A 16,823-nucleotide genomic window follows, 5' to 3' on the forward strand; every position below is an offset into this window, starting at 1 on the left:
ACAGAGACAGACAGAAATTAAGATGGGAAGGGGAAGTGGAGAGGGAGAGAAAAAGAGAGACACCAGCAGACCTTCACTGCTTGTGAAGCTTCCCTTCCTGCAGGTGGGGAGTGGGGCTTGAGCCTGGGTCCTTGTGCATGGTAGCATGTGTACTGTACTCTTTCTTTTTTTCTTTAATTTTTTTTAACTTATTGATGAGAGAGAACCAGAGCATCACGCTGGCCCATGCAATGCTGGGGATCAAATTCAGGACCTCATAGCTGGAAGTCCAGTGCTTTATACACATCACTGCCTCCCAGGTTGCAAGACCAGGCTTTCTGATTCAGTTTCTTTCTGAGCCTCTGGGGGGAGATGGCTGGGGCATCCTTCAGAGGCAAGCTGGACCCCTTTAGAGGTGGAAGAAGGCACCTCCAGACAAGAGGACTTGGAAACTTCAATGGGGAGAGGGAATTTAACCCATGTTGGGAGCAAAATGGGGTAGGAGAGGGTCGGGGTGGGATGGTGCTTAAGCTCTGGCTGGTGACATCAGTCTTGGCATGGTCCTTGAACTGTTCCAGTCCTGGTCCTAGAGTGGCCTGCTGTGCAGCCTCCGGCCTCCTGCCCGTCACCCCCACGTGGGCTAAGCATCCCTGAACATCTGTTCCTCGAGCCTTCCAGACCTTGCAGACTGCCCCCAGAGTGTGTTTTGGGTCTGGTGTCTGGGCTGGATCTGGAGCACCTTCGTTCCTGCACCCTGTCAGCTCCAGACCCAGGGCAGGGGTGAGGCAGGCGAGCACAGGGGAACCCTCTTCTCTCCCTAACAGCCTGCTCCCAGCTCCTGGGCTGAGTCTGCCAGGTGCTTGTTTATTTGTGGTCTGTTACTGAAAAAGGAGAACTGCAGTTCACATTTGTTCACCCCTTCTCACCCTGACGTGTTAATGGATCGACTGGGAACTATAAATTTGGGAGCCACTTTCGCAATCCTGAGCTGTGTCCCATCCCCTCTCCCCTGCCCTGTCCACTTCTTCCTGGCCCAAAGCTTTCTCTTGAGATTTGCAGGATTCTGGGAGTTTATCTAAATGAGGAGGAAAATATGTGTGTGGGTGGGGAGGGGTGAAGTGCTGGGATCCTGAGGTGCACTGGTCTGGACTTTAGAGTTGGCTGGTCTCTATTTAGAGAGATGGCCTGGGGTGGCCTCTTCCGTCATCTGCTGAATGGACATGATTAAAGCATGCTCTCGTGCTATAGTGCTGGCTGGGCTGTGCTTAGTGCCTCTTAAGTGCTGGCAGTTCGCCCCTTGGTATGTCATTGTTCCACCCACAGATGGAGGCATCACATTCAATTTTTTAAAAAGTTATCATCACCACATCTGTTATCTCAATAATCCTTGCTCACTTTTTGAAATCTAAAAGCATTCTTGAGCTATCAGTGACATGGAGCTCTAAGTTTCTTTTGTGACTCTTTGGAGTTATGCAACCATCACCAAAATCAGTTCTGGAACCAACACACACACACACACACACACACACACACACACACACACACACACACACACACTCCTTGGCAGTTACTTCTCATTCTGGTTCTACCCCTCCCCCTCCCCTGGCACCCACTTTTCCATGCTCTGCTTTGAGGCCTCTGTGTTCTGGATATTTCATGCACAGGGACTTGTACACTACATGACTTCTGGTGTCTGACACCTTGCACTTAGCTTAATGTTTCCTCCAGGTATAACAGGCATCAGACTTTCATTCTTTTTTGTGACTGAACAGTATTCTACCGTGTGGTGTGGGGCCTTTTGTCTGTCTAGTCATCTGTGATGGCATTCACACTGTTACCAGCTGACATGAATCATCTACCTGCCTTTTGATCAGAATTGAGTTTCCCCCCAGGCTCTAGGCTCCTGGGTTCTTTGGGCCTCCCCGCATTGCCCTGACTACTTCCCTGTATAGAACAAAGCTCTGTTTTCTCATAGACATGTGCCTCCCTTTTTTCCAATGGCTGGCTTGACAGAAAATGGAGATTAAACAAAGAGCCAAACCTGTGTTGTGGCCAGAAAAATGGCTCCCCTGGCCTCGCTGAAACTCCTGAGCAGATCCTTGGTGCTACACGTGCCAGAGTGTGGTGCTCTCTCTCCTGTGAAGCTTACTTTCTCTGTATCTATCTATCAATCTATCTAAATAAAAATACTTTTTTAAAAACATAGGAAACACCAAATACTGATAGTACTAGGAGAGAGGGTGACAGAAGGATCTCTGAAGGGATCCCAGTGCTCAGATTTGGAGCTGCCAATCTGGGGGCTTGAGAACTTGTTCTAAGAGTCATAGCTGTTCACCTGCACATAGGACCCAGATCCTTCTGTAAGAGCTTCCACTGCCTCCCCTGACCCCCTACTCCCTCAAAGCTGCCCTTGTGATCCTTCTACTGGACTTAGCTGTCCCTCTCTGGGAGCCCCTTCCTCTGTCCTGGAGAGAGGAGAACCCATGGCTATTACTAAGCCGGTCCTAACTAGGCCACAGGCACTTCCTCCGAGCTTCCCGGCAACTGTGGACCAGCCAGGATCCAGAGCCACCTTATGCATAGCCTGTGGCAGGGCTGGCCCTTTTTTCCTGCCAGCCTTGTTGGGGGGTGAACATCATGTCCAGGGCATGGAGAAGAGGGACATGAGGGCCGAGGAGAGTGTGGAACTGCAGTAGGACTGACAATAAATAAACCTGGGGACTGGGGGGTGGGGTGGGACTGTCTAAAATTGAATTGTAGTAATGGGGGACTAGGCTCCTCATTTTTTTAGTTCCCCCAGTGTGTACTCACACCTGTACAGACTCACAAACTCGAGGATACCCAGACACACTCAGATCAGACTCCAGGTTGGCCAGTCCTCTTTCTGGTCTAAAGAATATTCTGCATTGGGCAGGGGGAGATAGCATAATTATACCTAGGCTCCTAAGTCCTAGGTTCAGCCCCCCATACTACCATAAGCTAGAGCTGAGCAGTGCTCTAGTAGAGGAAAAAAATAAGAATATTCTACATTCTCAGGGATTCTTGAGCACCCGACCCAAACAAAACAAAACTAACAAAAACCCAAAAACAGAAAGTCCTAGTGGAAGGATACTACAGTGGGGACTTGGGTTCACATCCCTGTCCAGTCTGCCCATGCAGGGATTAAATTGAGTGCATCTTCTGTTCTGTCTTGTTGAGGTCTCTTTTCATTGTCTGGGTTCACCCTGGGCCCCAGCATTTGCTTTTCATTTTAAGGGCAGGGTAACATTCCAGCACTCTGCTCTCCTTGTTGCTAAGCTGTTCCTATGTTTGGGGCATGTGCCTGAAGGCCAGTTCTAGGCAGTAATAAATGAGGCTGCTGGAACATCTTTGTGCAAATGCTCTTCTCTTTATCTTCTGGGTCATTTCCTTAGGGTATAGTCCCAAAAGCAGACAGTCAAGTCCAAAGGCGGGGATTGCTGTTGGGTGCTCCTTGCCTGGTGGGACTGCTCTTCGCTAAAAGTCTACCAGAGCATGGATTTACAGTCAAAGCCGACAGCATCGGTTGAACAATCTCACAAGTGCTGGGATGTGCTGAGTGGCAGGGAGAGTGGGCCTGGGCTTTGGCTCTGCGTGAGATGGGGTGGCAGAAGACCTGGGGTCCCCTCTTAGCCTGGTCTCCAGCTTGCTGAGTGGACTGGAACAAGTCCTCTCTTCACTTTGGGCCTCAGTGTCCCCATGTGAGAAAGGACAAGTGATGGTAGCCAGAGGCTGCCTCGCAGCTCTGGGCCTATGATTCAGCAAGGATGATGGGTGAGGCGATGTTTCCAGGCAACAGTGTTTGTTTGCAGCTCTGATGGAGCTGGACAGCTGTGAGTGCTTCTGGCCCCGGCTCTGGCTCCTGGGGGCAGCCAGCCAGGGTCCCACAAAGTGCCAAATCCAGCAGCATCTGGGGGAGTGGAGGGGACTTGGCTGGAGGGGACAGTGCAGGATGGAGGATGTAAGGATCCTGGGCAGTCAGCACAGCCATCCCTGAGCTAGCTCAGTTGGTTGTGAGTGCACTGAGAGGCCCCTGGGGGAAAGCTCCGCTCTCACTAGAAGCTGGTGGCCTGGCTTGGGTGTCTGGGAACCCATGGGGCCTTTTCTTCAGCAGACCCTCTCAGTGCATTCTGGCCTGGCCTCTTTCTGGAGAAGAAGCCTGTGAGATCAACTCCAGAGCCAGACCTTTGATCACAGCAGTGGTTAGGAACATAACTGCAGTCTCAAGGTCAAGTCTGGTCCTGCCCTGGCTAGCCTGGGTAGCCTGGTAGGAGAGAGGCCCCATCTTTCTCTTTGCTCCTTGGTTGCCCACCTGGTGGGTCTGATTGGTGGTAGTAGCAAGCAAGTGCAGACATGTATGTGGAACACACACTTGGCTGTGGTGGCACATAGGAAGAGCTCAAGAGTTGACAGCTGCCGGTGGTCTTGACACTATTCTTTGTGTGTTGGTTTTCCATCATGTGTGGAGCCTTCTTGTTTCTATGGTGCTTGGTCCTTTGACGGGTATCAGGCCCTAAATCTTCCTAAATTCTCCGCTGGGTCTACCCAGCTGGGGCTTCCTGACAAGGGTCACTGGTGTGGCTGAGGTCCCCGCTAGATGAGGGACAGATTGGTCCTTGGTGGCTGGTTGGCGCTTGGTGGGTCCCTAGTCTCCCCCGCCCTTTCTGGCCCCTGCACACACATGGCATGTTGTGAATGTGAATTTTCTGGGTGAGGCTCACAGTTAGGCTGCACAGCTATGGGAACAGTCACTGACACTCCTCTGGAAGGCTCTGGATTCTTGTGATGGTGTTGGAGGCACTCCAGACATTTCGGGCTGCGTAGATAGCATAGTGGTTCTTCAAAAAGCTTTCATGCATGAGGCATCAAAGGTCCTAGGTTCAATACCCTGCTCTGCCATAAGTCATAGCTGAGCAGTGCCCTGGTAAATAAATAAATAAATAAATAAATAAATAAATAAATAAATAAATGCGCAAATGGGAGGAAAATACATTTCTTCTGCCCCAGTAACAGCCAACCTCACCTCAAGCACCCAGGCTCTGTGTTAAACAAGTGGTGGGATTAATGAATTCATTTATTAATGAATGAATAAATGAGCAGTGCCTGAACTGGGCTTGGTACACTCAGGTCAGAGAAGTATACCCTGCTTGGACTTTTCAAGGAAGTTTCCAGGAGGAACTGGAGCCTGGGCTGCCTTGGGGGGCTGTGGAGAGCAGGATGACAGCGTTGAGATGGGTGGGGGAACACTATGGAGACGGAATAGTCTGAGCAGAGGGGAAGGAACCTGCTGCTCAGCTGGGACTCACCATCAGGTGTCTGCTGAGCGTCTGCTAAGTGGCTGGCCTGCACCTATGCTAAAGGCTTGGACCGTGCAGGGCCTTGGCCACAGCTGACCCTACTTCCTCTCTCTCTCTCTCTCTCTGCCTCCAGGATTGCTGCTGGGACTTGGTGCCAGCACTATGAACCCACTGTTCCTGGTGGCCATTTTTTCCATTTTATTGTATAGGACAGAGAGAAATTAAGAGGGGAGGGGAGGATAGAGATATCTGCAGACCTGCTTCACCACTTGGGGAGCTGGGGGCTCAAACCTGGATCCTTGTGCAGGTCCTTATGCTTCACACTGTGTGCACGTAACCTGGTGTACTACCGCCTGACTCCTTAGCTGGCCCCACTCCTCAAAGATCCATTAGACACAGTGACACAGTGACCACAGCTATAGAAGTGCCATAGCGGCTCCAGGAGACTGGGACTGGGCCCAGGCCACCGTAGGAACTTCTTCCCAGAACCACAAAGGACAAGGGAGGTGTGTGCTGAGAACTTGCAGGACTCTGACACTTCTGTCCTCTGTCCTCTGGTCACTCTGGGCAGGTGGGAGCCACCCCCCGCCACCTCCTGAGCTGGAAGGACCCACAGGATCTGCTGGGTAGGTGGGTCCCTCTCAAATGTCCCTCCTGGCCCACCCCCTTCCCTTGTGACTGTGAATCTTGAAGCTTACAGAGAAAGTGCAGCCTGGTGGATGCCATAAACAGGAAGCTGCCCCACGAAATTCCTCGCCATCTCATCTGTGTGTAACGCAGAGCCATCTGCTCATGCCATGATGGCACAGCTGCTGCTGATTCTGAACACACACACACACACACACACACACACACACACACACACACACTGGCAGCAGAGTTCTCCCCACTTCTTCCCACCTCTCCAGAGCCTGCTTGCACCCTGGAAGAGCAGCCACTAAGCATGTAGTGGAGCCTTGCAGAGGGAGACTTGGGGTGGGGGTGGGGGGCTCGCTGAACACCTTCCAGGACCCTCTTCCAGCCCCTTCAAGTCCTACCCAGCCCCAGGCCCCTAGCTTCTACATTGCCTCTTCCCTAAAGCCCCCAGGCATGCAGTTGCTCTGTGCCGGGTCTGGGCTAGATTCTGGGGCTTCAAAGGCAGTGAAGACAGAGTCCTCTTGGGGGCTGCCAGTGACAGGTGGTCACAAGCTTGTGTGGTAATAAGGACTGCAATAGGGAAAGCACAGGCAGCTGTGAAAGGGCAGTGGCCACACTTACAAGCCATAGGGCATCAGGCAGTCTTCCTGGAGGAGGCGACATCTTAGTTTTCTTTGATCCATATATTGCAGAGTCACGGTCTTGCACAGGCATGATTTCGTTTCTCCCGGGCATGTTATGTTCAATAAATAAAGATCTGAGCAGGGGGACACGCACAGCACTATACAGAGAACTCTGCTGGTGAAAGAATGAACGGGGTGGGGGGTAGATAGTGGTGCACCTGGTTGAGCACAAATGTTACCATGTGCAAGGACCCAGGTTCAAGTCCCTGGTCCCCACCTGTGGGAAAGCAACTTGGAAGCAGTGAAGAAGTACTGTGGGCGTGTCTCTTTCTCTCCCTATCTGTCTCCCCCTTTTCTCTCAATTTCCTTCTGTCTTATCAGAGAAATGAATAAATAAAATATTAAAAGAAGGAAGGAAGGAAAAAAGGAAGGAAGGAAGGGGGAGGGCAAGAATGGAAGTGTTCACCAAAAGGGAAATTAATGAATGAATCATATTGTGATCGTGCAGGGGAATACTGTACAGCAGTGAAGAACAAATGAGTTAGACCTGTACACATCTGCCCAGGGCTGTTAGATAAGTGTTTTAGGCCGCACTGCTGTGTTGCTTACTGTTTGGTGGGGGACCACCATCACCCTGGGCATGGCTGGACTTTGCTGGGTCCTTCTCCATGTCAGGCACTGTGCTGTGACTCAGACTACTCCCTTCCCTGCACAATACAGTGGAGGGATATGCTACAGTGGTCTCTGCTTTCCAAAGTGAGACAGCTGAGACCCAGAGAGACTGAGTGACAGCCCAGCCTCATACAGCAAGCACATGGCAGTATGTGGGTGGGGTCCGGGAGCTCTAGAAACCACAACCCATTGCATCCTTCACAGCTGTCCTCAGAGACCCTCCCACATGCCTGTGTGGTGACCAGGCAGCTGAAGGAGGGGGCCACCAGGCACCCCACTTTACAGATGAGGAGAGGGGCCCAGCGGGTCAAAGCTAGGAGCCCGAGGCTGTATAGAGCGAGCTTCTGGCAGCACTGGCCTGTTGGCTACATGCACACACAGTATCTGCTTGTAGCATTCTGGGAGGTGGGCTGTCATCCGATCCATATAGCAGAGAGGGAAACTGAGGGACAGCAGAAAGCGGGGTGGAGTGGGGACTAGGATGCAAGCCCCAGCCTGTTGGATGCCAGGCTGTAATCTGGTGAGCCTAAGGCCTGCCCCTGGGGGCTCCCACTCCCATGTGTGCTGTCCTGAGCTGTTCTGCCTGTTTCACACTGACAGGGGCTGCAGGGAGCTAGACACGGGGGCGAGTGACATCATGTCTGTAGGGGCCCCTGGGGGCCACCCCAGCTGCAGGAGCTTGGCTGGGGGTCCTGGATCCCCGTGGAGTGGGAGCCAGATGGTTCAGCAAGGTGGGCCGGGTGAGGGAGCGGGGGTGAGATCCAACTCAGTACTGGGTCTGGATTCTGGCTATGGTGTGGAGGGAGGGCCTCTGTGCCCACAGTTTTGCCCAGTGAGCCATGGGGGTGCCAGCCTTATCCCCTCACAGAGGGTGTGTGTGGGAGAGTGCACTTTAGAGTAGGGGGCTATGGCCTTTGGTGACTAGGTGCCAGGTGCCAGACTGAGGCCCCCCAGGAATCTGTCACCAGCTCCCTGATGCAGGCTTTCTTCTGCTCATTTCATGGAGAAGGAGAAGTGGACACTCTGACAGGCGGAGGGCCTTGCTTCACCACCATGAAAGGCTTCAGAGTAGACACTTTGTCTAGTGCTCTGTCTCTGTCACCCCTGTGGGGCTGAGCCCTGGTTCTGGTTCAGCAGTTTAGGAAGTGGCGGTTGGGGGTGGGAGGGGGCAGGGGAAGGAGTGGAGGCAGGCTGTGGGCACTGCTTCAGTCCCAGAAGATTTCCTGGAGGAAGTGGCTGGTTCCAGTTGGGTCAGGAGGCCTTCCAGCTGGAGTGGGCTCGGCTGAATCTTACTGGTGTCTCTCATTCCCATAGGCAGGCCCTCCTCCCATCGGGCTCCCTGCATCTGATCCAGGCCCAGGCTGGTGATAGTGGGCTTTATAGGTGCACAGCCAGTAACCCTGCTGGGTCTGCCTCTCACAGCTACAGCCTCAGGGTACAAGGTAGGACCATCACATCACAGCACTTCCTCCTCACCCTTCCTTCCTTTCTTTTCCCCTCTCCCCTTCCTATCTTTCTTCCTCCCTCTACTTCCTGTCTCTCCTTCTCTCTCTACTTCCGGTTTCTCCTGCCTTCCACTTCTTATCTCTTCCCCTTTCCTGCCTGTCTCCTTCCCCCTCTGCTTCCTCCCTTGACTTCATATTTGTCTTCCTGTCTCCTCCCCCCCCCCCCCCCATCTACTTGCTGCCCCTTTTGGTTTGGCTCTGGAGAGACTGTGTAGAAACTCGCTGAGAACAGAGAGCAGGGCTCAGTTGGAGAGTGGAGATTTGGGTGTCAGGAGAGGAACCCATGAAGGAGAGCCTTAAGGGTGGGGCTGAAGGTGTCCCTGACTATGCACGGTTGCCTGGAGCCAAGGGCTGTGTGGTGTGAATGGGCAGATTTCACTGAGCCCCCTCCACAAAAAGGCCCTTTCACTCCCCAACCCCACCCTGGACCATCCCCCAGGCACTGCGCACACAAGCAGGTGCCTCTGCCGTCCTGTGAGCCCCACTACTAGTGCACTGTTCTGGCACCCTGTGTGCTGGGGCTTGGCTTCTAGCCTCGCTGGTGTCCCGGAGCAGACTTTCACCCAGGTCCCTAGGCCACAGTCAGGGTGGGGAGGCAGGGTGTGTGCGTGGCATCTCCAAGAGTGCCAGAAAGCCTGAGATAGGGCTCAGAGGGGTCCATGGCCACACCTGGTCCACCTCCTACGTTCATATGACTATTAGCCAAGAATGGTGTGTACATGTTTTCAATGATGGGGGGAAAGATGAACAGTGTTGTGAAACTTGCACTTGGCTTAGACATCATCTCTGGCTGCTTTTACACTGCGTCCAGGGTGAGGGTTGAGACACAGTGCACCTGACCCATGAGGCCTGACATGCTTACTGTCAGACCTTTGCAGAGAAAGTTGCCCCTGCTGTAAGCCAGCTCCCCAGGCTGGGGGTGTTGGGGGAGAGGTTTAGCGAGGGAGGGACTAAGAGGTGTGCTGTAGGTTTGCAGGAGCAGCTGAGAGACAGAGATACAGCGGTTGGGACGATTCAAGCTGGACTTGAATCAGCCTGCGGTTCACTGGCTGTGTGAACTTAGGCTGGTTGCTTGGCCTCTCTGAGCCTTGCTTCTCCTCTGAGAGTGGGGACTACAATAAAACCTGCCCTGTAACTGTCAAAAGGCGGACTGAGAACATCAGGTGCTTAGCACCTGAGAGATGTGGGTACTTTCAGCAGGTGGGTAGGGTTGAGCAGTAAGCAGGGTGGTTTTCAAAACTGGGCAGGGAGCAGGTGCCCAAGGGCCTGGGACACTTGTCTTACATCATGCACCACCCAGAGTCCTTGGGCTCAGAACCGTCCTAGCCCACCGGGTCTGGTCCCGTGGAGAGACCTCTGGGCTCTGGCTATGTAGATCCCAGGCTGGGGCTTGCTCTAGTGCTATCAGCTGGGGAAGTGGGGGACAGACAGGTCACAGAGCCTTTCCTGCCTCAGTTTCTTCATCAGCATAATGATGTGATGCCAGCATCCCAGAGGAAGGACCAAAGGGGTGGGGGATGAAAAAGTGAACTAAACAGGAGCCCCTGCTCACCCCAGTGCATGATGGGAGAGAGCCCGGTGGAGCAGGCACAATGACAATGAGTCACAGTGTATTGGGTGCCACTGTGGGCTAGGCTACTTTCCTCTTGTGTTGTTGTGTGCCTATGAGAAGAGAGAGAGAAGGTCCGGAGCGAAGAGGGAACACAAATCTTTATTTGCGCTGGCACCTCAGAGTTGGGTGCTAGAGAAGCAGGTTGGGCCACGTGGAGGTAGCGAGAATGGCTGCCTCACGCAGTAACCTTTCCTGCGTCTGAACACCGAAGTGGAGCGCTGGCAAGAGAGTGAGGTGCGGAAGAAGAAGGGCTTTTATAGGAGCAGCTTTCGTGAGAATGGGAAGGGGGAGGAGTAACCATAGCACTCCAGGATAGGATAATAACTCTCGTGAGAATGGGAGGGGGGAGGAGTGACCAAAGCACTCCAAATATCACGGGGAAATAGACAATGCCCTGAGGGCACAACATGGCGAAACAGGCACTCCGAGAATGTCCCAACTCTCGAGGGAACTAGCAGTAGCCTGAGGGGACAACATGGCAGATGTGACTGTATCTGCATAATTTCCCAGCACTCTTGGGTGACTGTGAAGAGGGGGAAACTGAGGCATGCCTGCAGCTGTGAAGTTTGAACTGGGATTGGGGGCTGGGTGGTGACACACCTAGCTGAGCACACATGTTATAGTGCACAAGGACCTGGGTTTGAGCTCCAGTCCCCACCTATAGGGGAAAAGCTTTGCAAGTGGTGAAGCAGGGCTTCAAGTTTCTCTGTGTCTCTCTCCCTCTCTGTCTCCCCCTTCCCTCTCAATTTCTGGCTGTCTCTATCCAATAAACAAATAAGTATAATAAAAAATCAAAACCCTGGGATTTAAACCTCAGACTACACTTGTCACACCTCAGCTTGGCTATACTGTGCTGTACCAGCCCCTCTACCCCTGGACCTCAGCTTCCCCATCAAGCACAAACCTGAGTGGCTTTCAAATGGGGTGGGGAGGATGGCTGAGGGTGGGGGTAGAGTGGACAGGGGTAGGGGAGGCCCAACCAGCTGAGTCCCAAGAGTGATTCTCTGCTGAACCTCCTTTGGAGGTGGCCCCACTGGGGCCTTAGCTCACCACCAGCCCCCTCATCCCCAGCCCATGCTGACTTGGGCTGATGAATAATATCCAGAGGAGTGGGGGGCCCTGCAGGGAGGCCAGGCCTTCTCTGTGGGTCTGGACTCTGCACCTGAGGATGTCCTGTCTTGATGCCCGCCCCCTATGGTCCTGTCAGTGCCCCCCCAGGTACAGAAGGGGTCCCAGGTTCTGAAGGTGCTGACAGGAGAAGCCGTGGATCTGAACTGTGTGGCCGAGGGGGACCCGGAGCCCCGGCTGAACTGGTCCAAGGATGGGGTGGCCCTGTGGGGTGGGGGGCCCGAGGGCTCCATCCACTTCGCCGCTGTCCAACCCTCTGACGCCGGGCACTATCAGTGTGAGGCCTCCAACAGCGTCGGGACAGATGCCTGGGAGCTGGAGCTCAGGGTTCTGGGTGAGTCTTTCCTGAACCCCTTAGTCCAACCCTGACAGCAGACTGCCTTTCTGAGATGCTTGTTTGTCACTCTGGGCTTGCTTGACACTATGAGCAGGTGTGTGTGTGTGTGTGTGGGGGGGGGTGCTGTGTTGGTCCCCTGGGTGGCTGGTCGTGTTGGGATGAGTGGAGAGCAGGCCTTCCGTCCTCCAGTGGGACAGCCCTGCCCCGTAGTGTCCTGACTGCCATGGGGTGAGGAAGGGGGACAGGGCCCGGTAACCTGGGGGTCAATAAGAGAAAGTCTGCAAAGTTCTCAGTGCATAGAAAGTTCTGGACCAATGGTACTGGCATTCACATTGTGAATTAAAAGAAAAGATTATATATATACATATATATATATATACATATATATATATATATATATATATATATATATATATATATATATATATACAAGAGAGAAAGTCTCTGGATCACATGCTGTGCCAGGACTGAAACTCAGGACCACACACAATCAAGTTCTGCCCTCAGTGCCTCCCTGGCTACTCACTGTTAGGAGCCTGAAGAGGTGCACTGACTCAGGTGGCAGCTCGGAGGGCCTTCCCTGGGGAAGGCCAGCCAGTGCCCAGGGTTCTGGCTTTACTGCTGGGAGGTTGAGGGTGAGAGTACTGGGTGTGTACTCCTGTGTCCACTGGGATTCTGGAGGGAGCCCTCTCTCTGGTCCCTGGGTCTCCGGGGGACCAGTGAGTATTGGACTCTGTGGAGTGAGTGTGGCCATGTCTCTCCACTTCAGAGCCACCGCACTGGGGGTCACAGGAGCCCAGCGGCCTGTTGGAAAGAGTGACAGGGGAGAATGCCAGCCTGCCGTGCCCTGCTCGAGGTGAGGCGGGGTCTGCGGGGGCTGGGCTGTGTTCTCAAGTCACACACCGTGGGTGGTGCCCGTAGGTTATGGGACCTTCACTCTCATCTCATGCCACTCACATCCCTGATGGGCAGCTCTGCAGATTGGAACCTTCTGAGCTCCCACACCCTGCCTTCCTGCTACCTCTTTCTTCCTTTCTCTAATTCCAGAGATCTGTTTCCCTGGGTCCTCATTCCATCCTGATGATAACCTTATAGGATGAGTATTAGCATTCATTTATTTTTATTAGATGCAACTGAAGCCCAGACAGGGGTAGGCAACTTGCCCGAGGCCACACAGTCAGGAGGTAACCTGCCAGTGTGTTATGTTTTGACCCTGACTATTATACCCCAGTTTCTCTGCACCTGGGGGTTGGGACAACTAGGGCCATGGGAGGCCAAAGGACCAATGTGGATTGGGGTGCAGTGGCCCCTGCTTCCTCACAGAGGCTCCATCCCCAAGATCTAGAGAAAACTCGGGCCTTCTGATGTCCTTTGAGTATGACAGATGCCACCTCTGTGCTCTGCTTCCTACTCTCAACTCTGCTTTGATCCCTCAGGTTCAACAGCTTGGGGCAGCTCCTTTCCAAGCCTTGGTTTCCTCATCCATTCAGTGGGGTCATGCCAGCCCCTGCATTCTTCCAGTGGTGGGACATCAGGGCTCTGAGTCCCAGCCCCATGACCCCTTCCTCCAACCCCAGCACTTAGCAGAGGCTCCAGAAAATGAGCTGAGCCTAGGGGTCTGCCTCTCTGTGACCGCTCCCTGCTACACCCATGGAAGCCCACTGACTGCCCAACTTACTGTGTCTGCCTCTGGGTCCTTTCATAACTAGTGAGAGATCATGCTATCTTTCCTGTGTGTGAATGGAACTTACTAGAAGAATGGAAACAGCAGGTTGTAGAAAACCTGGGAGGATTGGAAGGGCTGGTTCTAGTTTCACATACCTTTCATCCTGCCAGGGGCCCCAGGGAGACCCCTGCAACTGACTGGGAGAGAGGCCGGTAGGGCACAATCACCTGCCAGCAGCCCAGAAGGGTCAGTGTGCAGAGCTGCTTGCTGCAGAAGCCCTAGCTGCCAACCCTTGACCGGGGCGCCACCTTGTGTCAGTCTCTGGTAATAACAAGCAGCCTAGCTCACCTAGACAGCACTTTAGAACCCTCTGGGCTGCTCACAGTCTTCACTTTAGTCCTCTGGGTCAACCTCTAGTCTCATCAGCCTAACCCCTAGTGCCCCAGCACTGTCCTGCCTGGCCAGTGCCTGCCCTCCAGGTCCTCCTCATCCCCTTCCTGTGGAGCAGGTGCTGTCAGTGGGCAGTGTCAGGCACTGATCCCTTTTTATTTTTTATTAATGATTTAATATTGATTTACAAAATTACAATATAACAGGGGTACAACTCTGCAGTGTTCTGACCACCAGAGTTCTGTATCCCCATTCCTTCCACTGGAAGCTACAGCAGTTCTCCCAAGTTTGCAGATATGGGTTGACTATTATTCTACAACTCTGTGTCTATATTTGTATATTATTTGCCCATTTTTTAAAGGTCCCATATTCTCTTCCTTTCCAAGTCACACATACACCTGTTACTACATCCAAATGTCCCTCCCTTTTCCCTCCTCTCTCTCTCTCTGGGTCCTGATGGAATTGGAATTCAGAACCCGCTGGTCATCTTTCTCCTATCATTTCTCCTCCTCTGGGAGTATGGATCAAAATTATTTTTGGGGTGCAGAAGGTGGGAGTTATGGCTTCTGTAATGGCTTCTACACTGGACATGGATGTTAGCAGGTCCATCAATACCCCCAGCCTGTTTCTGTCTTTCCTTAGTGGAGTAGGGCTCTGGAGAGGTGAGGTTCCAGGACACATTTCAGGATGGAATCATGATAGTATCTGCAACCTGGTGGCTGAAAGGTGGCAAGATATAAAGTTGGAAAAAATGATTAATGAACAGGAAACAAAGAGCAGGAGCAGAACAGATGAGAACAGGGATCTTAGAATAGAAAGAAGCTAGGAAGTCCACTTTAGGCATGTTCCGAGGGGCCCACCACTGGTGTGGTTTTTTGCTTGAGTTTGATAGCTAACACGGAGTTAGACAAATATACTGTCTGAGAAAATGGTGTTAGTAAATTTTTAAAAATTTGTTTGTTCCCTTTTTGTTGCCCTTGTTTTATTGTTGTAGTTATTATTGTTGTTGTTATTGATGTTGTTGTTGTTGGATAGGACAGATAGAAATGAAGAGAGGAAGGGAAGACAGAGACGGGGAGAGAAAGACAGACACCTGCAGACCTGCTTCACCTCATGTGAAGTGACTCCCCTGCAGGTGGGGAGCCGGGGGCTTGAACGGGGATCCTTACGCTGGTACTTGCGCTTTGTGTCACGTACGCTTAACCTGCTGCACTACTGCCCAACTCCCCAGAGTGAATTTAAGAGCTGGTGTCTGAAGGTTTTCAGCTCAGGGAGAAGCACTTAGCACAGCACCTGAGACTCAGAGCCCTTGATGCCCCATCACCCCCTGACATGCAGGAACTGGCGTGATCCCACTGAATGGATGAGGAAACTGAGGCTTAGAAAGGAACTGTGAGACTGGGAGTATGGACCAACCAGTCAACGCCCATGTTCCGCAGGGAAGCAATTACAGAAGCCAGACCTTCCACCTTCTGCATCCCACAATGACCTTGGGTCCATGCTCCCAGAGGGTTAGAGAATGGAAAAGCTATCAGGGGAGGGGGTGGGATATAGAGATCTGGTGGTGGGAATTGTGTGGAGTTGTACCCCTTCTATCGTACGGTCTTGTTAATGTCTCCTTTTTAAAATTATTTAATTAATTAATTTTAAAAAAAGAAAGAAAGGATCTGTGAGCTGCCCCAAACTCCAGAGCCCTAAGGAACAGAGCAGGGTTCAGAATAGGGGGCAAAGCACAGAGGTGGCATCCGTCACCCTCAAGGGGCCCCTGGAGGCCTGGGTTGCTTGGTGTGTTGGGGCTGAAAGCCTGGGGCTTGGGGAGAAGCAGGGGTCACGGCACCCCAATTCACACTAACCCTTTGGCCTTCCTTGGCCTTGGCTGTTCCATTCCCATCACCTCCTCCTGGTATAGAGGGGCACATGGACCAGGAGCCAACTTGCTGGTGACTTAGATGCACCATTGCCTCTTGGTGGCCCTTGTGTAGGTGAGGGTAGGGTGGGGAGTGATTCTGGGCAACGATCTTGTGGCTCCTGCCCTTCACAGAGCTTCAGGGCAATTCTGTGGTTCTCACTGGTTTGGTGTGAGATATCCTGCCTTATTACAAAGGTTGGCAATATGTGTGTTACCCTGTGCAAAGATCCAGGTTCAAGCCTCCAATTCCTGCCTGCAGGGGGGAAGTTTCACAAGTGTTGAAGCAGTGCTACAGATGTCTCCCTCTCTCTCTATCTCTATCTATCTTGATCTCCCCCTCCTCTCTCAATTTCTCCCTGTCCTATCAAATAAAATAAGTAATTAATAAAACCATTTTTTAAGAAAAGAAAAAAGCTCCAAAGAAAAAAGAAAAAAGGCTTCAAAATCAGTGTCCCTCCGCCTTACCCCTCCTCCTTCAGGTGACCCTGTTGTGCCTGGAAGGGAGGAAGAGAGCGAGACAGAGAGAGCATGTGTGTCTACAAGGGGGAGGGGGGCACAGGGAGGGTGACTGCTCACAGCCTCTGGCTCTAGCAGCACCTGAGTGAAGGGACAACGAGTTGCCCTGAGACTTGACCTGTGGGTCCCTCCAGCTCCCTTCCTCATCCATGCTAGTGGGGGAGGGTTGCCCATGTCCCGCAGAACTGGGGAAGTGGGACTCCAGCCTTATTCTGAGCCCCAGGCACTGCCATTTGGAAGGTTGTGTCAGTACTTCCATGGGTATCTGGGGACCTACTGTGTGCTATTTCTGGCCCCACTGTGCACCAGGTCATCTGAGCCCACAGACTGATGTGAGGAATGTCTGAGGGGGGCGCTGGGGAGACCTAGTGCTCACGGGTGGCCAGTAGCACCTGGGTCCCTGCCCCTGGTCAGGCTGAGCTGGCGCCTTCCTCCCTGCTTGCTTAGAGCAGACAGTAATGCATGGGGTGGGGGAGGCGTAGCTGGGCCTGTATGTCCTCTGTGTGCCCACTGTGCACTCAACACTGAACAGCTG

The 16,823-nt window shown here is 52.8% G+C and overlaps 1 protein-coding gene across 5 annotated transcripts in view; it reads left to right on the plus strand.

Moving 5' to 3' along the window:
* The window catches only part of HMCN2 (hemicentin 2), a 167,707-nt gene that overhangs the window by 68,314 nt on the left and 82,570 nt on the right, over nt 1–16,823 (plus strand). For all 5 annotated transcript variants that reach the window (XM_060200391.1, XM_060200392.1, XM_060200389.1 and 2 more), the window contains 3 exons: nt 8,540–8,667; nt 11,550–11,804; nt 12,577–12,663. In XM_060200391.1, the coding sequence (XP_060056374.1) occupies nt 8,540–8,667; nt 11,550–11,804; nt 12,577–12,663 (470 nt within the window). The remainder of the gene's footprint in view (nt 1–8,539; nt 8,668–11,549; nt 11,805–12,576; nt 12,664–16,823) is intronic.

The sequence above is a fragment of the Erinaceus europaeus genome, chromosome 10 (assembly GCF_950295315.1).
Source record: "Erinaceus europaeus chromosome 10, mEriEur2.1, whole genome shotgun sequence".
Lineage (NCBI taxonomy): Eukaryota > Metazoa > Chordata > Mammalia > Eulipotyphla > Erinaceidae > Erinaceus > Erinaceus europaeus.